Source organism: Cicer arietinum, chromosome 4, assembly GCF_000331145.2.
Source record: "Cicer arietinum cultivar CDC Frontier isolate Library 1 chromosome 4, Cicar.CDCFrontier_v2.0, whole genome shotgun sequence".
In the NCBI taxonomy this organism is placed as follows: Eukaryota; Viridiplantae; Streptophyta; class Magnoliopsida; order Fabales; family Fabaceae; genus Cicer; species Cicer arietinum.
The window spans coordinates 2,270,610-2,295,771 of NC_021163.2; the positions used below are offsets into that span (position 1 = coordinate 2,270,610).

Sequence of the window (25,162 nt, forward strand, 5' to 3'; positions counted from 1 at the left end):
ATCATATATATATATATTAAAATAGACTCCTACATCTTCATCAAATATTGTGCCACCTAAAAGCTCATGTGGCACATCTAAAAGTTCTGTCATGAGAAAACATTCTGCATATGTAAGTTTTCACAACTCCACTTTATCAACTCAAAAGAAAATCTCTTTGGCACCCAATTATTTTCACAGAAGTAGATATAGTTGGAAAATTCTTTTTTTTTTACACAACTTTTGAATGAGTTGTATTTTGTAACATATTATACCTATTTGCTCATTTTTCTCAAAATCTTGATTGTTCTTAGTTAGAGTATTGTTTTTGCAGACATATTTTAACTCATTTATGACATGAAAGTGTATTGGCTCCTCAAAAGACAAAGAAGATTGTCCACATTCAGCTTTATATGAGTGTTAGTATTGTGTATTCGAGAGAAAACTATGTACCATTTATATTAAAAAAGTATTTGTGGTTTTTTTACGGAGATGTTTTATATTGTCAATTTTTTTTAAAATACTACCAATTTTAAGTTTCTACATATGTTTTACCTTTACTCAACCGTACATACGAGTTATTTGTGAAAATTCTCAAATCATGTTGCATAGAAGTCTCATACTTAAAATATTGTAATTTAGATTTTTTACTTCTTTGATATGATTGTAATGAAATGAATATTAAATGACAAACTCATTTTTATAATTTTCTAACAATATTTTGACAATAAATTTAGCTTTGACAACAAAAAAAGAGCATGATTAATTTGATTTTGTGGTAGATAATTACATATATTAATATTTATTAAAATACTTTTAAGACTTTTAACACTAAATATAATTTATGAATTTTATTTGTAGGATGATCTTCACTATGCAAAACATTTTACATATTTTTAAATGTGTATTTGCCAACTCATATATAATAATTACTCAAATAAATTCACTTGAAAAAAATACTCTACAAACTAAATAAATAGATTATATTATTTTTTAAAATATTAAAATCTTATTTACAACTGATAATATGATAAAGTATACATATTCCGCGCAACGCGCGGGTTATATTCTAGTTATCAAAATGAAATTGGTGACTTATATCTAAAAATAATCTAAGATATTAGTTGAAAACAATCATTAGTCGAATTGAGTTTATTCAATATCTAGGCAGTTGAATGAAGCTAGGCATATTAGAGTAGTCAAATATGAACTATATGAATCTTTCTCAAGTTTAAAGAAATCTACAAGAATCATGGGAGTGTCAGAATCAGTCAAAGGTATGTTAAACTTGACCATTCAACTATCAGACTCATGATCCATATTTTTAGCTTCCATGATTTGCAGCGACTATTTTTCTGGAGGATGATTAGAAGTGGTTAAACATGTGTGGATAAGAGTAACGTAAATGTCGTGAGATAGGGGAAACTAAGCCCAACGTAGGGGGCTATGTACTCCCAATAGCGAGCGAACACGCATACCATTCGTGGGAATAGTTGAATAAGACAATTAAGGGTTAGATTTTGTTGGCTACAATATTGTTTTAGCCAATAGGATTAGCTTTGCCTATAAATTGAAGGTACTCAAAACTACAAGAAATGGGAGGGGGTTTGTATTTTGTTGATCATTTTACACTTTTACACTCGTTAAAAAATAATTTAAGGGTAAGATATAAAGAACTTACAACACAAAATACTAAGATAAGGGAAGAAAAGAACACACATATATTTTTATATTAGTTCACAACAATTATTGTTATATCTAGTCATCCCCTTATAGAGAGATTTTGCCTTCTTCACTCGAAAGACTTAATCGACTATAATCAAATTGGCTAAGCAATGAGTATATTAACCACCCCTTCAAGTGTTTTGTATTGTTTGTTAAAGCCTCATCAGACTCTTTATATTATGTATGATATCTCAACAAGCAACTATAAGTACCATATCTTAAAGAATATTGAATTCACTCTCATCTTGAGTTGAGTATCCATTCCTCAAACTCTTTATGCTAAGTATTATTTAGAGGCTCTTAAGACCCACCAGAAGTACAATCATTAGATTCCTCAAGAATATTGACTATAGTTGTCTCTTAAGTTGAGTTTGTTTAATGTCTCTCAAGGACTTTCTTTTAACAAACAAAGGTTGTTGTCACTATTGGGCCAAATTGCAAAAGATTGAGTTTGTGTCAAATATAAACACAAGTAATCCTATGACTCTAACTCTTAAAGAGAAGATATTACTGTATTAATCCAAGTAAAAAGTAACACAATAAAGAGTTCATTTTGATTGTAGTTGGTTGATTTACAACACCTTCTAATAACTCTAAATAAAGAGGATAATACAATTTCATCTCACTTGTTTAAGGCTTTTACAAATGTACTCTTTTATTTAGCATTTCTTTTTCTTTTCCCTAATACCATGAATGTTCAACTGAACAATCTCATGGAAACACTTGTCATATAATCTTCAATCTTCATATACATTGTCATAGGCATGATTATAATGATCATTGTCACATTCTTTAGTTCAAATGATGTTTCTTATATAATCTTAAAGATGTACTAGAAAAAAGAGTCATACAGATATTAGTTTATTGAGAAAAGAGTCATTGGACTGAGAAAAAAGTTGTTGCAATCATACAGATATTAGTTCATGATTTGATATGTGATCATATACTTTATAGGTTATATCTTGTACTTTGAGATATCTAGAGGATCAAACATCTTTGCTTTGGTGGATCAATTGTTTTGCTCCACATACTTGAACAAGCACAGGCAATGTACTACTAGAGAAAATATCATTTAGGAGGAAATCGAATCTTGTAGTAGATGACCTTGTACTAGATGATTAGAGTGTTGATACAAAGTTTATATGCATTTTTAACTTATATTGTGTTTCATTTGTTCGGTTGGCATATAAGCTAAGTATTTTTAATTTATGTGAATTTTGGTGACACTAAGACTATTTTATTCATCGTAGAGGACTTTAATAATGAAAAAGTGATAGAAATGAGTATCTCACCTCTAATTTTAATTTTTTTTTACTTCACACGCACACAATTATTATTAATAACAGTGACACTAAAACTATTTTACGGTTATCTCGTACACGATTTTATGTATACCATAATTTTTTTTAAAAAAAACTTAAAAAAAAAAACTATCAATTTCAGTCTGTCAATTTTTTTGTTAAATTTATCCTTAATGCCAAATTTATTTTATAAATTTAATTAAATTAAAATGTAAAAATACACACATTGATATTGAAATTAAAAGTTAATATGTATTAGTTTTCGTGGTACCTTTAACGTGAAGGCATGTTGACTTTGAAACTACAATTTGTTGCTTGTGTATTTTCATGGTGAAATACTCCAATAAAAAAGACAAATTGATGCATGTATATACAAAGGACATTTTACTATATATAAATAAAGACGAGAAACAATTATTAACATTGACAATTTATAAAATTAAAAAAATAAACGAGGGAATTAAGTATTCAAGTTATAATGAAGTTTATAAAATAAAACCCAAATTTAAATTTACGTATAATTATTGGTTGTGTCTAAACTTTATAGATGAGTGTTCGCTCAAATTTCACTATCCATAGAATTCCCTAACATGCTAATATATTTTAAGCAATAAGTTAAGATTTCCTCATCAATATCCCTTCATTTTAGGATCCTAATGACTTTGTGTCATAACTATCAAATCATAGGCTCTAATACTTTCATATACATAGGGAATTAGAAATGAAAACTTAACTTCAAGTCAAGCCATACACATGCATATTGATATGGAGATGGTAAAAGTCACAATCAACCCATACAAAGGCAAATGAAAGATTAATCCTATAAGTCTATAACATATATCTCCCATACCCTTCATTGTATGGATGGCACAAAAAGAGGAAAAGGTAGGGCCAATACTTCTTGAATTGGTCCCCTATTTGCTATCCCAATCAAGTAAGCTTGTGGACAAATTTTGAAATTTAGTGACTTTATGGCTTTTGGTTGGCATGTAAGGCCACATGCTACTTTTGGAAATTTTGTGAAGGGACCATATAATATAAAGTGTATGCAATCAAATTAAAGGGTTTAGTACTTTATAAGTAACACCTTATATAAATCTTGGTGAATTATTTCTATCATATGAAGCATAAGGTTATGCAAGCAAAGATACCACACTTCCTAAGAGGTACTTACGTGAAGATGTAGATAGAGTGATGCAGCCAAGGATGACTTGCCGGCGGTATTAGCTCATGTTCATGTGTTTTGCGTCCACTCGTTGTGTTGGCAAGTTATTCTTGGCTATGTTAATCTCTCTTCTTTTCAAGTAAGTATTTCACTTAGGGTCAATTATTGAAATTTTATGAAGTTCAAATTCTTTTGTTAGAGGTAAGATAGTCGTTAAATATGATTCATTGTATACTGATATATGAGATTGTTTGAGTGAAGTATTTAGACACAAGTTATAATTTGTAACTCAAAACTCAAATTATATTAGAAATGTGTAATTCAATCGTTTTATAGTCAGAAATATAGACATAATTGATTGAATTCCGTAAAAAAAAAACTTCCGTATTCTTTATTTTTGTTTTATTTATTTATTTATTTATTTTCTTTTAATTAAATTTTTTATTTTAACAATTCTAATTCTCTACAAGATACTTTTTACTATATTTGTGGAAAATGACAACATTTTTGGGTTAATATATTATAGTTTTAATATGTTAAATGTCCCTTTTAAGTCAAGTTCATCTTAAAGTTGAACTTTCGCCAGCAAGGTTTATATATATAATTTGATTTGACAATGTAGTGTGAATAATATTTATATTAGCTTGCAAATCATGATTAGTTACCGACATAGAGCCAAGCCAAATATCAACAAAGTTAGAAGCAAAATATTTGAAATTTGATTATGGTCCACAAAAAAAATTATTTTAAATTGCGATTACATTAAAAATAATGACGTTGACATCTTTATTTATTATGACGATAAGCATGAGTCACATCAAAAATCTTGATATTTAAAGATCTATAGTCAAATTCAGTTGGTACTAAAAATAGGATCCACGTCCCAAATTGTGATTATAGATTTTTTTTTATTCTTTATTTTAATAAATTAGCCATATTACATCATCATCAAGTGTTATTCATGCCATTATCTTTGTCCAAACGAAACATAGAGCTCAAGAAAACTACATTTTGATGCAAACTAATGTGAAACAAAAAGTGAACAGAATAGTAGTATAATCTTGGTGAACAATACGGGAAGGCGCTTCGTTTTACAGCGCTTGTTAGAAAAACGTTGTAAAAACCTTATAACATTGTGCGCAAATGCTATATGACTCTACAACAGCGCTTGTCAAAAAAGTGTTGTGATAGACTACGTTATTTTTAAAATATATTTACAACAACGTTTGTATTTAGTAAATATTGTAAAAGGAGCGCTATTAAATAATATTTTTGGCGTAGCATTGACAATTAATTATGTTAAAAGAAAAATTATTAATTGGCAGGGAAAGTTCCACCATGGGGGCATTGGGGCAGCTGCCCCACTAACTTATACATTATGTTTTAACCTATTGAATAATTTTAATTTTACTCCTATTAAAAATTAAGCATTGACCTTACAAAAATTTATTAAATAATTTAATTGTGAATAGTCAAATATACAATGTTATATAAGAGAGAAATTGATGAATATTTGTTTGGTCATGAAAAAAAAAATTGATAGCGTTCAAAATAAAGAAAACCATACAATAATTTTAAAATGTGATAAAATGTAATATATGTTAAGATATTGATAATTTTTATATAAATATTTGTGGTATATATAAATATTCTGAATCTATTTCTGAATCTGTCAGCTAAATAATTGGACATACAATTACACATAATAATGTAAAAGCATGCATCTTTTTTTACTTGTTGGAAAGCGATATATATCTAATAAACTGTCCATAAACATGTGCAAATAATATGGGGTGCCGTCCAAGGTGGGCCATACAATCATAGAAGATATCTCTGCTTGTTGTGAGCAGTTTGAGCCTCTAAAAAATATTTGGCTAATGTAAAATCTATAGTCATATCACAAAAGTATTAAAAATTTAATTTTTTCTTAAATAGTTAGATTTTGCTCAAAAACTTCTATAATAATGGGATAATTTATACGGTATATTTGATAATTTATCGATATATTTAACCTTTAAATTAATAATTAAATATTTTTTTTTTGAAAAAATTATTTTCTATCATTTGAAAAAGTATAATAATTATATATTATTTACTAAAAATGTTTTGCGTTTTTTTAATTTTTATTTTTGAACTTTTATTACTTATAATAGAAAAAGAATATAATACATATTAACAATGAAAGAATTATAAAATGATTTTTTCTAAAATATAAAAAATCAAGAAATAACTCTTTCTTTTGTCTATCGATAAATAACTTTTCAATTTATAAAAATGATTGTTATTATTTTATTATTTTAGGAAGCAATATATAAAATAAAATGTGAATGTTCCATAAAAACTTCTTATAATGATTTATCATTGTGATTTTTTAACTAAATAAAATTACTGAATTTCGAACTTAATAAATTAATAAAGCAATTCAATTAGAAACTTTAAAGAAGATTAGAGAACTAGACTCATATATGGTATGGTGAACCTTTACTAAGGGAAGAACAACCACATTAGTTTCTCTCTTAGTAAATTTTACCAAAATTGTTATCAGTGAGGTCTATTGAATCATATTGTGAATCTTCACACATAATTAATAAATTTAGTAGACCCTTTTAGCTTCATATATATATATATATATATATAGACAGTGTTCCGATAAATTAATATAATATATAACTTATTATAGATTAATATTTAAAAATTACTACAATAATTGGTGACACTTCTTATAAGTAAAAATTTACCGTCCATGAATTAATTAACTTGAGTTTGATAAGTTCAATTTTAAAATATCCATATTTATTATCTTTTATTTTTATCAAACGAATATTAATAAAATCACTTTCTCATGTATGAGAATATTGAAAAATACAATTGAAAAATCCAATGAAGTTTTACTTCTTTGAGGACAATAAGCATTGAAATTTGAATTTTGTTATATTAAATGTTTACCAAACACAACTAATTATACTCAAATCACTTATATTTGTTCCACCAAACAAGCATTAATGAAATATAGGAGGACACTGAGAATAGAATTTCATGAGTTGATAATAAACACTCTAGAATTCACATATCAACATAGTTAATTAAAAGCAAAACACCTATGAAAATGATAAGAATTATAGTTAAATATAAATCTAATCCTATTTAAAACTACAAGCTTCAATCTTCATTCAAATTTGGAGGACATAATTTCTTATCTTTAATCTCAATCTTCAAGCTAATGTATCACCATATAATATAATTTCACATTAGTTTATCATGTGAAATTTTCATATCTCTCTTTATAAAATGTTCACTAGCCATTTTAAAGAGATACACACAAAAAAGTCCACATGATTAATTAAAGTGAAATAAAGTAATAATCAAAAGAGGACTATAATTCCTACCTTTGATTAGAAATGTAGGCTCTCAAAGATGGAGATTGAGTGAGAACATCAGGTGCAATAGTTGTGTTTTGAGCTCCACTCTTTTGTTGCATTCTTCTCCTAGCAAGATACCCTCTAACCCAAGGAGTAACATCTTCATTGATTTTAATCATGATGAAGAAAATAACGCGGTATATGATAATCATGCTTAAGATCACAATTAAATCTATCCATTTTGATCTTTTGACGTCGATTTGGAATACATACTCCAAGATGTATTCGCCTGGTATCTTTGGAAGATCAGGTGTCTGGTTGTCGAATATCAAACCCTTAAGATCGTTTTGGTATTGACCCTGAAAAATGAAGTTCGTGTAATCGTCAAATTAGCTTTGTTTACTTGTGGGGAATCACGAGTTTGAAAGAAAAAAAAAACACAATTCATGTAAAAAAGTTCTTGAAAATCATTTGAAATTTCAATGACAATAAACATCATCTACCGGAAGTAGAATGTCAAAAATTCATAGTCCTCTTTGTCCTCAAGGTTGAAAGTGATTTAATCGTTGGTGATGATTCGAGAAAAATAAAAACAAAAATCGAATAGGCATATACCTCAAAACTCAACTCATATTCATTTTCCTTTGTTTTGTCGAACCAACATATAAAATATCAACATCTCAATCATAAAGACGATAAGGATCATAAACTTCTACTTACAAAAGACGTATTCAATCATCATTAGAATTTTAAATGATTTTTATATACTGATCCACTGTGGACCGTAATATATACAAAGGCTAGCATGCAAATAGTAGCACAAGCCTTTCAAACATTTGATTTGTGTAAACTTGCATACCTGTAATGCCCAATAGTGGAAACTAATGTATGACATTGGATATCGCCAAAAAGGCTTTGGGATATCATGTGGGAGCCTAAAGTAGCCAGAGACCAACATGAATATACCCTGAAATTTGGAAAATAATATATAAAAATTTATTAAAAAGGTATCATAAAAAGTAAAAAATTTTAACAAATTTATTAACATTGTCTATTTTGCTTGAAAACATACTTTCTTTTTGTCACTCAAACTAACATGATTAATTAAAGTGAAATAAAGTAATAATCAAAAGAGGACTATAATTCCTACCTTTGATTAGAAATGTAGGCTCTCAAAGATGGAGATTGAGTGAGAACATCAGGTGCAATAGTTGTGTTTTGAGCTCCACTCTTTTGTTGCATTCTTCTCCTAGCAAGATACCCTCTAACCCAAGGAGTAACATCTTCATTGATTTTAATCATGATGAAGAAAATAACGCGGTATATGATAATCATGCTTAAGATCACAATTAAATCTATCCATTTTGATCTTTTGACGTCGATTTGGAATACATACTCCAAGATGTATTCACCTGGTATCTTTGGAAGATCAGGTGTCTGGTTGTCGAATATCAAACCCTTAAGATCGTTTTGGTATTGACCCTGAAAAATGAAGTTCGTGTAATCGTCAAATTAGCTTTGTTTACTTGTGGGGAATCACGAGTTTGAAAGAAAAAAAAAAAAACACAATTCATGTAAAAAAATTCTTGAACATCATTTGATATTTCAATGACAATAAACATCATCTACCGAAAGTAGAATGTCAAAAATTCATAGTCCTCTTTGTCCTCAAGGTTGAAAGTGATTTAATCGTTGGTGATGATTCGAGAAAAATAAAAACAAAAATCGAATAGGCATATACCTCAAAACTCAACTCATATTCATTTTCCTTTGTTTTGTCGAACCAACATATAAAATATCAACATCTCAATCATAAAGACGATAAGGATCATAAACTTCTACTTACAAAAGACGTATTCAATCATCATTAGAATTTTAAATGATTTTTATATACTGATCCACTGTGGACGTAATATATACAAAGACTAGCATGCAAATAGTAGCACAAGCCTTTCAAACATTTGATTTGTGTAAACTTGCATACCTGTAATGCCCAATAGTGGAAACTAATGTATGACATTGGATATCGCCAAAAAGGCTTTGGGATATCATGTGGGAGCCTAAAGTAGCCAGAGACCAACATGAATATACCCTGAAATTTGGAAAATAATATATAAAAATTTATTAAAAAGGTATCATAAAAAGTAAAAAATTTTAACAAATTTATTAACATTGTCTATTTTGCTTGAAAACATACTTTCTTTTTGTCACTCAAACTATTAGAGGGTGTTTCACTTTCCTTTTTATTATCAATTAAGCATCACACAAAATAATATTTTGTTCAAATTTCGTTACGATATAATTCTATAATGGATCCGTAATTTCTTTTTTTGTAATATTTTATATCGCTGAATAAAAACAATTTGTTCAAATTTCATTATTGCCGCTATATGACAAAAATTAAATTAAATGCTTACTTGAATCCCAGCTCCAATGATAATTCCCATGAGGAAGTTAGGAACAATACTAGCAATTGCCATCATTAAGCTTTCAACAACTGTGACACTTGCATAGAGACACAACACAAAGAAAATGTAATGGGAAAAGCCAGGATGTAGTTGAACCATGAAGTAACAAATTGTTCCAGAGAGAAAAGTAATTAATATTAAGAATGGTGTTGCAGATAATGTGTTGCTTATAACAAATGCAGTCACACCATAGTGTCCATTTAGCCTCTCCCTTTGAAAAACCTGCAATTGAATTACATAAAAATCAAATTATGACATTATATTAAAAGTTATGTTTGGATTGATTTTTTGAAGTTATATACTTGTTCGTATAAATAAACACTTGTAAAATTGTCCTGGGAGAATTTATGTAAATAACTTATCACATATTCATAATCTATTTTCAATTTATTTTTATAAATTTATGAGGATAGTTTTAAAATACAATTTTTAGCTTTTATAAAAATAATTTGACTATATTTAATTTATTTATTATAAAAGTAAATGTTTGCTCTATAACTGCTTAATTAAGTTTGTTTTTTTTATTGTAAGTGTTTTATTTAATTTTTCAATATAGAAGTAAACGTTTGCACTATAACTGTTTAATTATATTTTAGCTTAATTGCAATTTTAGTCATTCTATTTTTACTGATTCACGAAATTGATCCTCTTATGTTAAAAGTCGTCATTTTTTGTCCATCCTTTTGATTTTTTAATTAAAAAATAACGACGTGAGATATTTTAAATAAATAACATATGATACGATAATGTAAAATAATTTACACCTATGAAATTGGAATTAAATGTAGTAAAAATTTACCTTTCAACTTTAGAAATTTTTCATATTTTTAATTTAATTAATGACATATGAATAATTAATGCATCTAGATAGTTTTATATTATAGAATTGTATGTCACGTCATTAAAAATATGTCAATTCCGTATTTTTTAGTTCAAAAATCTGAAGGAGAGACCAAAATTGTCGACTTTAAAAATAGGGGGACAATTTCTATGAATTGGTAACAATAAATGGACTAAAACTGCAATTAAGACTTAAGTTTTTTATTTAAATAAAGTTTAAGGACTTGTTTGAATTGAATTATTTGAACGTATCCACAAATATAAACTATTGTAAGTCTGTTTTTGATATTCTATGCAAACAACTTATAATGTGTCCCTAAATTATCTTCAACTTATATTTGTAAGCCTTTTAAGATAGCTTATGAATAATTTATACATAAGTACTTATGCTATAAGCACTTATAAAGTAATTTTCCAAACATGACCTAAGTTTAATACTAATAATAATAAAGGAAAAGGCTGCAAAGGCACAAAACTTATACCTTCATATCTTCAACAAAGGAAGGAAATCCACCAATTGACATGAAGGTGACAAAACCAAAGACAAAAGATGCACATGAACCTCTAGCCTGAAAAAATAACAAAAACACAATAAATTAAAAAAGGACTAATTCTAACTATACCAGTATTACATGAAATAAAAAATTAAAAAATGTTCAATATTAAATCTTCTCATATTTCAGAAATAAAAATAAAATAAAATAAAACTAATGTACCAGAATAGAGTTGTAGCCAGTTCCCACATTCAAGTAAATTGTTCCAATGCAAAAAGTGACAACAATGTAGATAACAAGCCTAAGCCAATAGTAACCAAAATCCCTTGACATGTTATTGAATGAACGTTTTGTTAATATGTAACATTGCAACAAGAAACTAGCTTCACTTCCTCCAGCTTCAAGCACTGTCCCCTTCTGCATTATAAGTGAAAATTAACTTCATTGTGAGAAAAACGATGATATTCAATTGCATATAATCTATGCAGCACAACACATATACTTCGGATTGAAGACGTCAAGTCCAATTACTATTTTTAAATATTTAAATTATTATAAGTGTCGATGTCAAGTTCAATGTTTGTGTTTGTGTTTTGAAAAAGTACTTACAACTTTGGATATTTCATCAACTTTTTGTCTTGCAGCATAAGAGTGCTGAGAAGTGCGGTAGAAATCAATTAGAGTTCTTATAGCTTCAGCAGTTGTGATCTTGTCTAGAGGATCATCACTTCCTTCAAACTGATTGAACAAGATTCAATGTCAAAATTAGCAAACACAATGGTATTGATAAATATTATACATCACGACACTTAAGACTAATGGTGTGTCTGGTGTTTGAATTGTGTTAGTAGTGTAAAAAATTATGATTTGTAATTTTTTATAATTGATTAAATAAATAGTAGTGTAAAAAATTATTTAAAAGAAACATTGAATCTTAAACAAAGAAAGATCAATACCCTCAATTTCATGGATCCTTTAAGAGTAGCTTTGACTTTATCAAAATCAGAATTGATGCATCTAAGGAAATGATCAGAGGGGTTCCTCAAAGCAGGGCATGGAAATCCAGCTTGTGCAAAGAACTGCAAATTAACATCAATTAAAAATCATAAAAAATAAAATAAAATAAAAGATGCTTCATTTATTCATAATAATCATAGTATTTAAAAAAAAAAACAATAATAGATAAATTAATTTTTAATGACAGTAATATTAATAGCCATTTTACAATTGTCTTGATTGAAATTTAAACTTTATTTCTCGAAATTAAAAAGTCAAACTTTTATCACTAAAAAGACACCTGAGAGACTTAATAAGAAGTTATTATTACCTCGTATGCTTCTGAAGCTTGACCAAAATAAACAGTTTTGCCACCAGAAAGCAAATACAATTGATCAAATAGTTCAAAGACTTCACTACTAGGTTGATGAATTGAAGCTATAACTGTTCTTCCATCCCTTGCTAATGCACGTAGTGTTTGAGTCACAAAGAAAGCTGAAGCACTGCCACAAAAGCATAGTTTCAACAAATTAATAAAGCAAAAATATATAAGTTCTTCTTAACTAATTTGATCCAAAAGAAAAATGACTACAAAACATCTAAAAGACAGTTTTATAATCTAAATTCATTGCTTTTTTTTTTAAATAAGATTGACTTTTATGCACAAACTTTGTAAAAACAATAAATTGCGCATGCATTCCATTAAGGTCTGTTTGTTATAAATTATAAAAAAAGTGATTTTAATATTTAATAATTTATATATTATTTTTTAGAAATTAAAAAAAAAAAGAAAAAAAGAAGAGGTTGTTTTGTGTTTTTTTATTGCAATGGAAATATTTTCTTTTCTTAATTCAGTTATTAAATATGATTTTTTTTAGAAGCTAATAAAAATAATTTCTCATTTAATTAGGTTTTAGAATTTTTTTCATTTTTCCAAAAAATTGTAACAATCAGATAAAAACTTTCAAAAGTGATTATTTTGTTTAAAAAATATTGTGACAAACGAACTTTAAATTTAATGAACGTTTTGTTAATATGTAACATTGCAACAAGAAACTAGCTTCACTTCCTCCAGCTTCAAGCACTGTCCCCTTCTGCATTATATGTGAAAATTAACTTCATTGTGAGAAAAACGATGATATTCAATTGCATATAATCTATGCAGCGCAACACAGATACTTCAGATTGAAGATGTCAAGTCCAATTACTATTTTTAAATATTTAAATTATTATAAGTGTCGATGTCAAGTTCAATGTTTGTGTTTGTGTTTTGAAAAAGTACTTACAACTTTGGATATTTCATCAACTTTTTGTCTTGCAGCATAAGAGTGCTGAGAAGTGCGGTAGAAATCAATTAGAGTTCTTATAGCTTCAGCAGTTGTGATCTTGTCTAGAGGATCATCACTTCCTTCAAACTGATTGAACAAGATTCAATGTCAAAATTAGCAAACACAATGGTATTGATAAATATTATACATCACGACACTTAAGACTAATGGTGTGTCTGGTGTTTGAATTGTGTTAGTAGTGTAAAAAATTATGATTTGTAATTTTTTATAATTGATTAAATAAATAGTAGTGTAAAAAATTATTTAAAAGAAACATTGAATCTTAAACAAAGAAAGATCAATACCCTCAATTTCATGGATCCTTTAAGAGTAGCTTAGACTTTATCAAAATCAGAATTGATGCATCTAAGGAAATGATCAGAGGCGTTCCTCAAAGCAGGGCATGGAAATCCAGCTTGTGCAAAGAACTGCAAATTAACATCAATTAAAAATCATTAAAAAAAATGCTTCATTTCTTCATAATAATCATAGTATTTAAATAAATAAAAAACAATAATAGATAAATCATTTTTAACGACGGTAATATTAATAGTCAATAATAATCATAGTATTTAAAAAAAAAAACAATAATAGATAAATTAATTTTTAATGACAGTAATATTAATAGCCATTTTACAATTGTCTTGATTGAAATTTAAACTTTATTTCTCGAAATTAAAAAGTCAAACTTTTATCACTAAAAAGACACCTGAGAGACTTAATAAGAAGTTATTATTACCTCGTATGCTTCTGAAGCTTGACCAAAATAAACAGTTTTGCCACCAGAAAGCAAATACAATTGATCAAATAGTTCAAAGACTTCACTACTAGGTTGATGAATTGAAGCTATAACTGTTCTTCCATCCCTTGCTAATGCACGTAGTGTTTGAGTCACAAAGAAAGCTGAAGCACTGCCACAAAAGCATAGTTTCAACAAATTAATAAAGCAAAAATATATAAGTTCTTCTTAACTAATTTGATCCAAAAGAAAAATGACTACAAAACATCTAAAAGACAGTTTTATAATCTAAATTCATTGCTTTTTTTTTTAAATAAGATTGACTTTTATGCACAAACTTTGTAAAAACAATAAATTGCGCATGCATTCCATTAAGGTCTGTTTGTTATAAATTATAAAAAAAGTGATTTTAATATTTAATAATTTATATATTATTTTTTAGAAATTAAAAAAAAAAAGAAAAAAAGAAGAGGTTGTTTTGTGTTTTTTTATTGCAATGGAAATATTTTCTTTTCTTAATTCAGTTATTAAATATGATTTTTTTTAGAAGCTAATAAAAATAATTTCTCATTTAATTAGATTTTAGATTTTTTTTTCATTTTTCCAAAAAATTGTAACAATCAGATAAAAACTTTCAAAAGTGATTATTTTGTTTAAAAAATATTGTGACAAACGAACTTTAAATTTCTTTTTTATTAAAAAAATCATTTTTTGAATATATTTAAATATATTACTTTTATCTATAGATAAAATAATATAATTATTATTAAAAATTCATCTACAATTATTAAATTTTAAATTTGAATCAAAGATATAATGTCTAATCTAACAATATTAATTTATAAAAAAACATCTTTATAAAATATAGAGTGAGATGCAATTGAATGTAAGTTACACCAAAAGATTATATATAAATTAAATCTTTTTTAAAATTATGGAAGTGTTAAATGACTTTGATATATTTAGATTTTCTTTTGTACAGATCATATAAAATTTTTCAAGAATTTCACAAAATATAATCATTTAGAAAGATGGGCTTAGCCCATCATTTAATGCTTCCACGTTTTTCATTTCTACAAATATACACACATAGGGTTTTTAATAACACTACTCTCAATTTAATATCTACTACTTTAAATTTACTTTAATATTAATAATTAATAAAATTATTTTACAGTAAGATCTGACTTTCACAATTATTATATATTATTATAAAAAAGCCGTAGGGTTATAAGTTAAAACATATAATAATCATAAATAATCCAAACATCAAAATTTTCATCTATGACAATTTGGTAAGTGTAGTTTTCTTCTAAGACAATTTGGTAGTTAGACTTATAAATTATGCGGGGAAGCATTAGTCACTAATAAAGTGGTGGATATTTATTAGTGCACTAACTTTTTTTCTTCATAATATAAGTAAAAATAGGTTAATATAATCAAATTTTATTTATATTATAAAAAAACATTAAATATAAAAAATTTATATTAAAAATTATAAAATATTGGTATCCATAAAGATATTATAAAAAAAAATGGAAATTTAGAAAAAGATAATAAATGCATAAAATAGTTGTGTAACAACCTGTCAAGACCACTGGTAGGTTCATCAAGGAAAAGCAATCTAGGTCTCATCAATATTTCCAAAGCAATACTAACTCTTCTTTTTTCACCACCACTTATTCCACGCAAGTGCCAATTTCCAATAACTGTGTCGGCACAATCTTGAAGACCCATTTCTACAATCGTGCTTTCAACAAGTGCTTTTTTATCTGACCTTGCCATTTTATCTGGTAATCGCAAACGTGCTGAATACCATATTGTTTCTCGTACGGTTAACGTTCCAATTAAGTTGTCGTCTTGTGTTACATAAGCCTATGTACGTACCATTCAAACAAATAGTTATTGTCTTGGGGTATAAGTCAAAATTAATTTTATCTAATAATACACAATCACTAAACTAAACTATATTAATTGTTAATTTGAGATTATTAAACTAGTTTTGAACAAATTCTAGATCATTGATTTAGCTAACTAGTGTCTTGTGATTTTGCTTCATGATTATTTTATAAATTTTTTAATGTTTATTATTTGAATTGAAATTCAATACGTATGATAAGAAAATATATTAAGAGAAGCTACTTATTTAAATGAATCTCAAGTTTTTTGAAGAAAAAATATCTACGGTTGCACATGTCAATAGCTTAGTTTATTAAATAATAGTTGATGAAAAATAAATATTAACCTTATTAGAACCTTAAAATAAAGAGAAAAAAATATTGCATATTAACATTATAAATGAATTTTACATTGTCTGTAAATATGAATCATTGATTGTATTATTATATCACATAATTGTAATTTTCAACAATTAATAATTAAATAATCAATAGTTCATGTTATATATTGATAATGCATAATAATTTGATCAATAGTTCAGGATAAAACTCTTTATATTAATAATGCATAATCATTGAATCTTAAAATAAATATTTTTTGTTAAATATTTTTTATAAACATAAATAAATAGTGTTTATTGTTGTTTGTGTATCACAACACAGCTGGATGGATGAGTCTATTTAAATTAAATGTGTGATGTAGATTTATTTATTATTTGTAAATATAAAATCATTTTAAAATCTTTAATGACTATATATGACTGTTAGGTATGAAACCAACCAAAGTTACTCTCAGAACTTTATCATAAAATAAATAAATAAATAATCATTGCCTTTCATAACATTTAACAACAAACAATATCTAAGAAAAAACAAACATGGCAATTTGGTATGTAATAAAGTAATTATACTCACTCTCTCAAAACTTCACAATCAAAAATAATCTAAAGGAAACAAAGGTAACAAACTTATAAGTGTAAAGTAACTCTATTTTAAGAATGAAATATAGACACAATAGACAGATACATCAATACGATAAGAATGATACTAAAGAGTACATTTTTCTTATTTTAAATTTCCCTTTGATTTATAACTTTATCTTTTTTCACTAATCAAATTATTTTTAAAAAAATTATATTAAATAGTATATTTTTATTTTTTTTATTATGAATAAAAATGAACCGACAGACAGATACGTCAGTATCCGTCTCCACGCTAATTGTAATGATAAGAATAAGAAATGTCTACCAACAAAAGATACATAAATATTATAAGAGTAACAAAATATATATATATATATATATATATATATATATTTACATAAATGTAAAGAATTTTTTCCTTTCTATTTTATCTTAATTTAAACTATTTACTTATAATTTTATCATTATTTACTAATAAAAAACTCAAACATTTTTTAAAAAATCACATAAACTTTGTATCTTCTTTTATGTTCATCGTTAAAAACAGATAAACAGACAGATAAACACATTAGTGACCATCTAAACGCGGCGGAAAGTAATAAATATATATGGAAAAGAAAAATATACTCACAGCAGTTCCAAAAGATAGCTTTTCTTTGCGACCATTAAGAAGAATAGTTCCAGAAAGAAAACAATTTGAAGCTAAACGACTAGAAAGTGCATCAAGAAGAGTTGATTTTCCAGAGCCAGAAGGTCCCATAAGAGCAGTAAAAGTTCCTGGTTCAGCAAAACCAGTTAAATTCTCTAAAACATTTTGTGTTTCACCATTGCTAAGAGTTACCATAACAGTAACATCTTTCCATGTTAATCTTGCTGAAACATCACCAATCAATTCTGTGTTTGTTTTTTCTCTCCAAAGGGTTTCACTCAAAGGACTCAAAGTTGGTAAATTTGTTACAACACCATCATTTCCTAATGATGCTTTACTTGCTTCTATTTCCATAGCTACAACAACCCTTTTGGATTTAATACAATTTTTTTATGTGGGGATTATAAAGTTTCAAACTTTATCCAAAAGGGTATTCAAATATGTGAGATTTTATTATAAAAAGTTACACTTTTTTTAGTATTGATATATTATTGAGGAAAAAAATCCAAAAAGACGGGGAAAAATAATAAGAGTGTGTGAGGGAAAGAAAAGTGTGAATAGTTGAAATTAGAAATGTATGATGATTTGGGAAGTGTGATGAGAATTTTGACTAAAAAAAAAAAAAAGAAGATGATTGGATCAAAGAGTTTTAAGATGACACATGCATAAAGAGTTTGTTTGTTATAGATTTAAAAATTTAAACTATAGAAAGGTTTTGTTTTGTTTTGTTTTGTTGTGTTTTGATTTGATTTGATTTGGTTATTGGGATGTATGAATGAATAAGAAGAAATGATTGGATCAAAGAGGCAATATATTCTGAAAACTGAGGCAAAGGATGACCACAAGAACAAAAAAAACACATTCTTTGTGAGCAGGATTCATTGTTTGGGAGCACAATTATCGAAGGAAATTTAGTGACCAAATTGTTGTTGAGGCTTGAAAGAAAGAGTAGTAGTAATAATAGTAATTAAAGTTTCATTTCATGCCATTCATTGTTTGATTCAATTAATGAAAACAGACCCTCATTTAAACCTTAGGGGGGTGTTTATACTATGTGCGTCTTTTTATTTATTTTATTTTATTTGCTCTAGTATATAAAAAGGGTTTTTTTCTTCCAAAATAATTGATATTTTAAAATATTTTTTTATTAATATACTTTTATTTATTAATTTCTTTAACTATAATTAATAAAAGTATATTTGTAAATAATATTGATTTTATCATTAAAATAAATTTAATTAATTATTTCTTTAAAAAACGCCAATAATGCAAATGTTATATTTAATACGAAGGAAAGGGTTAATGTATTAAAAAAGTAGATTGATAGACATAATACATGTTAGATAAAAATAAAAATGATTTTATAAAATAGATTTGTCTGATAATAATTTTTTGTTTGTTTTTAATATAAGATTAATTACTATTATTTGTAATTATATATTCTAATTAATAGTATTTACATTATTCACAAAATATTCAATTGCATTTGTAATAATAAAAAAAAACATCAATTATATTATTGAATACTACTACTAATTTTTTAATATGTATGAGATAAACGTGACACTATATTTTAGTGAGTGTTCACGATAACACTTGTGTAAATGTAAATCACAATTAAATTTAACAAAAAGTTCAATAATATATACATATATAAAGTATCAACTCTCATTGTCTTACTTCTTAATCCAATAATATAAATCGAGGATTTGATTAAAATATTAACTGGCATAACCTTGATCATGTTACTTCTATCTACCCGATTCTATCACATTCACTTTTTGTGACAAATACACAAACTATGTGCTGTGGATGAGCATGTTACACTATGTAGCATGCATGATCTGTGAAAACCAAATCAATCATACCTTTATTTATTGATAAGAAAAACTAGCAATGGTTGAGAGATGAGATTAATATAGAGATGAGACTATCCACGTGAGGTCATAGATGGACCAATTAATACAAGTTTGATGAGTGAAAACTATCCTTGTCATTGGTGCCTTCATCTACTTGAAAAAAATCAGCCCTTCATTTATTTATTTATTTTTTGCAATCTAGGTTGGGCAGATGTGTAGGGAGAATTAATTAAGTGGACCCGTTTAATTCATATAATATAAAAGATATATTATATAATATAAAATATGATATTTAATATGCACATTATATCAAACACAATAATATAATAATATTTTTATTAAATAGAATTTATCAAGTGTATTCACTATTATCTTATATACAAAATAAAAGATATTAACTTAAAAAAAAATTAAAATTACACTGAAATTAAATTAAACATTTATTTTAAAATAAATTATATTTAAAACAATTATTAATTATAACTCGGAAAAAGTATCTTTTGAAAATCTCTATGAAAAGTCAATTTTCAATATAAATTTGGTAGAAAATATCAAAATAATAAATAAAAAAATATAGCTAGAAATTGTAAAGAGATTTTTGGCTAACAAATATTCCCACAACTTGGACTTATAAGTTACTTGTTACATGCTACTTCTCCTTATGGATATAGTCCAACAAAATATCTTATCCTAGCTGGTAGCTAGTTGGCTTTCTTGCTACTATATATGTGTTCCATTCGACTAAGATATTGTCCATATGTAAAATATTTTTCTTTTAAAACTCAACTTTGTCCTCGAGGTCAAAGTCAAGATGAACTAGTTGATTTGCATTTTTAACAATAACATGAGGTCTAAATTATCATTGAACAAGAACATATGAGGTATATGCAAGGTAATTAAAACTAGATTGAACATTAAGGCCTTGTTTGATTCATATTTTAAAAACTCTATTTTAGTTTTTGAAAATTTAAAAACTAAAAAACTTGTTTGAATTACTTGTTTCAAAAAACTGTTATGTAAAACTATTTTTAATATTATACTTTTTAAAATTAAAAAAACAAAACAGATAAATGGTATTTTACTTTTAATTTTTTAGTTTTTTTAATTCTATAATCAAAATCTGTTTTAAAAACTAGAGTTGCCAAACAAATTTTCTTAAAATTTTCTTTTTAAAAACAGTTTTCTAAAATTTATTCATAAAATAGTTTTCAAAAATTAAAAAGTAAAACACAATCAACCTAGGGTTAAAAGTTTAAAGGTACGATTGGTTTGGGGTTTAACTAGTGATAGTTAAATATAATTTTTATTTTTAAAATATATAATATAACATATGTTATTAGTATATATACATTTTAAAATATTTGCATATTTTTGTAAAATATAGTTTTTTTTAAGACATTTATGCTAGTATATTTACTTCAAGCATTTGTCAAAAATTGAATTAATCTTATATATTTAATCTTTAAATTTTAAAAAGATAAATAAATACTGATTAAGGGCACTTGATTATAACTCACAAGAATACTAGAAAATAAAAATAAATAAATAAAAACAATCCAGTAAATTATTATAACTTAACACATAAATATACTTTGACCAAAAATTAGCAATATAACTTTGGTTCTCGTAAAAAAAACAAAATAACTTTGGTAAATAAATCTGAAAAATGGATCATGGACTAATATAAGTCCATTTGAATTTGTTTACCCAACTCCATTTTTCTTAAGTGAAACCCTAGTCTTCTCTTCCTTTTAGTTTTAGTTGTCACCTATTGTAAATTTGTCTACGTTAATATTAAAAATAACATGTCTAAATATATTTACAAGATTTTATGTAGATTTATATTTATATTTAGATTTAGAATATAATATCAATTAGGATATATAAAAAAAAATTCTTTTTAGAATATATTTAAGATTTGTTTTTTATTTTAAAGATATAATATGTTTTTATTTTACAATTTAACTCAATATATAGAGCAATGTTTTATGATATGAGTTTTGACACAAAAAGAAGAGATTTCTCCATATAAAACATATCTCATATAATTATACTTCTGCAAATGCAAAACAACACAAAACTCCATCAATGATATTGCAAGCTAAGTTCATCCACAATAATTTTGTCTAGTTATTTTTAATTCTAGGATAAAGTCATATTCTTGATATTGTGTAGAATTTTGATTGTCTTAATTGAAATTGCATTGTTGTGTTCTTAGCCATACAATTATTGAAATATAAGTTTGAGATAGTTTTATTCAAAGCATAAACCAAGTTAGTGTATTCATTTATTTAACAAGTAAATTTGTATAATTGAATCAAGGTTAAATATCCGTGAATTGAGTATTTGATTGATTCCTTTTGTTAAGCCTTTGTGTTTTTCAATCATATTTGTGATTTGCATTTAATTGATTTCAATATCATTGCATAAAGAATTTGTGAATGATTTTAAAATTATATTTTTTTACTTGTGTGCTGATAATGATCTATCCACTCCTTCTAGATTACAGGAAATCATATCTCCAATTAAAAAGGCATTTTGACATAAGAACTCAATGGAGTAATGTAGGTATATCACACTTGAAACAACGACAAAAGAAACTTCATTCAAATTAACATATGAAAAATATGTTGTTAGTCCTTATAAAATTTCAACATTTCAATTTTAGCCTCAGTAAAATAAAAATATAACTTTTAGTCTATACAAAATTATCCAGCAAACAATTTTAGTCCTTGATGAAATAAAATATATGTAATTGTTCTTCAACTTTATTATTTTTTAATGATTTTTTTCAAATATGTTTAGAATATTATATAAAGTTCTTTTATAAAAATAAATAATTTTTTAGTCCAAACACATTAAATATGAAATTTTTAAATGCAAAAAAGTCAAGATAAAACTAACAAATATATAGACAAAGAAATTGAATTTTGAGCTCATTTTTTTGTGGAGGAACTTTTTATATTGTTGTAAATCATTGAAAAATATTTGTTTACTTAATAGCATAAACTAAAACTGCATGCATAATAATTTTGTAAGAATTAAAAAATTATTTTATTTTACATAGACTAAAATTAAAAATATATTTAAGCCTAAAAATAAAATAGAAAGATGTATAATAGACATCTCGGAACGAATATTGATTCTCTAAAAGTTAGAAAATATAACCATCTATAAAATAACATTAAAAAAAATGTTAAATAGCCATCTCAAAATGTATATCAATCTGTCATAAGTCGAAAGTTAACTTGAAATAATAGTTTATTGTGTAAAAAGTAGGGATCATAAAAAAATCTGCAATCGCAGGTATCCACCCGAACCCTCTTGATTTGGGTGGGGAAAATCCGCTTTAATTGAGTGCATGTGCATATTTTCCCCGAAATTAAAATTTGGTGGAGGTGATGGATTTGAGTGTGGTGATATTCATCCCCGCCCCCGCCCCCCAAGTAATATTATTGCAATTTTTAAATTATATATATATATATATATATATATATATATATATAAACATATTGAATTTACTTAATATTTTTTTAAATATTAAAAATTATAATTTTATCTCTATAGAAATATTTTTTAATTTTATTATTGTCTAATAATAATTATTTTATTATATTAATTATAATAAATATGATTTTTAAATTTATAATTTTATATATATGAGTGGTTGCAGATGCAGGCGGAAAAACCCGAACCCTGTTGCTGGTGGGGATGTGACCCTAAATTTTTTACCCGTGAAACGGTGCAAATGCAAGTTTACTAAAAAGATGTGAAAGAATCATCTATCATCGAATTAATTTCTTATCTTCTCTTCAACGCTCTTGGTTTAATCGGCTCTTGGGTGAGTAGCGCTGATACTATGTCTATCATGTTTAATCGACTTGTATGTAACGGAGAATTCATCGAGACAATGTCCAACCATCTTGGGTTTCATTTCAACTTTGTTAAAATATTTTCCATTATATACCTCAAAGATGCTTCAAATCATCTGAGGTATAATAACAACATCGTGTAATGGGTTTTTATTGCCCTTGGTTTCTCATCGGATGCTTTTGATTCCGATTTTACTTTATAAATCTTTTTCAAAAGATTAATGTGCTTTCTTCTTTACTTGACAGCAGCACCGCCACAAGCTCTCTTCAAGCTCTCTTAGTATGACAGGGAAGAGAGAGCGAGGTCTGAAGATTTCATAACTACACTGATGGGTGAGGATGATTTGGTTGATCGAGCTAAGGAAATGAGTTCAGATAACTTTATTTTGGTCAAGTCTCCCAATGTTGAGAGAAGTAAAACTAAGAATATGAGACACACAAAGCAAAGTGACACTTAAAAACAACTAAAGAAGGAAAATAATTTAGAAGAGAGATGGAAAAAATATTGATGTATAGATATACCTTGTCATAACATTGAAAAACACTAATTCCTTGAATTTTTCATGTACCATTTTGCTCTGTGTATGATAGATAGCGAAATTTGTCGGCTGGTCCCATCCCAACTTGGATTTCCTAGATAGTCGCAGTGATAGAATTTCATGTAAGAAACTATACATAGCATTAAGTCACTATGAGCCAAATTGATTTCAAAGATTGTATAGAATATAATTGAATTTATGACAGCAAAATTAGAAAAAGACAAAGAGAATAATTTTTTTGTTGCAACGAACCAACCTATACCTCTTTCAGTGTATCTTTGGAGTAGAGTCGGCAATTTCGAAGAAGAAGATGATTTTGCGAGGATGGCGAATGACTGGGAAGTCATTAAAAAAATTAGGGATTAGAGGAATTAAAAGAGGAAAAAATTATTTAGAAATTAAGTAGAAAAAAATGAGGTGAACATGACACCAAAATTAGAAATAGATAAAGAGAAGAATTTTTTTTGTTGAAACGAACCAACCTATACCTCTTTCAGTGTACCTTTGGAGTAGAGTCGGCAATTTCAAAGAAGAAGATGATTTTGCAAGGATGACAAATGATTGGGACGTACACAAGAGGGAAGAAGAAATTGTTAGAGGAAGTCATTAAAAAAATTAGGGATTAAAAGAGGAAAAAAAACTATTTAGAAACTAATTAGAAAAAATGAGGTGAAACATAAAAACACAAGAGAACTCTCTAAGGCGTACACATAAGTTTTTTTGTTGAGGTGAGATATGTTTGCATATGTGGAAGAAATACTATGAGGTGACATGAGAGTTGACATGGGAGTCTGTTTTAAATATATATAATAGATTAAGAGATAATGGTAGAAATAGATTAAAATATATGAAAAATAGTAGAAAAAGATACAGAGAAAAGAGATGAGAGAGCTAGGTAAAGAAAAGAGAGATAAATGACACAAAATATGTTTTTAGTATTTAGTATAAAATAAAAGAGTAGTTTGATATTTTATGTAGTCTGTCAATTTTTTCCGATCTTACCGTCAATTTTTAAATTAAAATATGAT

The 25,162-nt window shown here is 26.3% G+C and overlaps 2 protein-coding genes across 2 annotated transcripts; both read right to left on the minus strand.

The window, feature by feature from the left end:
• Positions 1–7,191: 7,191 nt before the first annotated feature.
• Positions 7,192–8,534, minus strand: LOC101488732 (ABC transporter G family member 11-like). The gene is made up of 2 exons (XM_004495183.4): positions 8,389–8,534; positions 7,192–7,888 (listed from the first exon to the last, which is right to left on the minus strand). Exons 1-2 carry the CDS (start codon positions 8,485–8,487, stop codon positions 7,553–7,555), a joined length of 435 nt encoding a protein of 144 aa, XP_004495240.1. The 5' UTR covers positions 8,488–8,534; the 3' UTR covers positions 7,192–7,552.
• A 92-nt stretch (positions 8,535–8,626) lies between these two features.
• Positions 8,627–18,866, minus strand: LOC101488403 (ABC transporter G family member 11-like). The gene is made up of 10 exons (XM_027333970.2): positions 17,847–18,866; positions 15,980–16,269; positions 14,395–14,566; positions 12,288–12,410; positions 11,941–12,069; positions 11,554–11,748; positions 11,320–11,406; positions 9,947–10,219; positions 9,514–9,621; positions 8,627–9,011 (listed from the first exon to the last, which is right to left on the minus strand). Exons 1-10 carry the CDS (start codon positions 18,216–18,218, stop codon positions 8,676–8,678), a joined length of 2,085 nt encoding a protein of 694 aa, XP_027189771.1. The 5' UTR covers positions 18,219–18,866; the 3' UTR covers positions 8,627–8,675.
• Between the last annotated feature and the right edge of the window lie 6,296 nt (positions 18,867–25,162).

Excerpts from the sequence above, each read along its gene's own strand:
- LOC101488732 (XM_004495183.4), bottom strand. The coding sequence starts at position 8,487 with ATGTTGGTCTCTGGCTACTTTAGGCTCCCACATGATATCCCAAAGCCT. Across the intron at positions 7,889-8,388 it reads TCCACTATTGGGCATTACAG|GGTCAATACCAAAACGATCT; the intron begins GTATGCAAGTTT and ends TTCATTTTTCAG.
- LOC101488403 (XM_027333970.2), bottom strand. The coding sequence starts at position 18,218 with ATGGAAATAGAAGCAAGTAAAGCATCATTAGGAAATGATGGTGTTGTA. Across the intron at positions 12,411-14,394 it reads AAGCTTCAGAAGCATACGAG|TTCTTTGCACAAGCTGGATT; the intron begins GTAATAATAACT and ends GTTAATTTGCAG. Across the intron at positions 9,622-9,946 it reads TCATTGGAGCTGGGATTCAA|GGTATATTCATGTTGGTCTC; the intron begins GTAAGCATTTAA and ends TCCAAATTTCAG.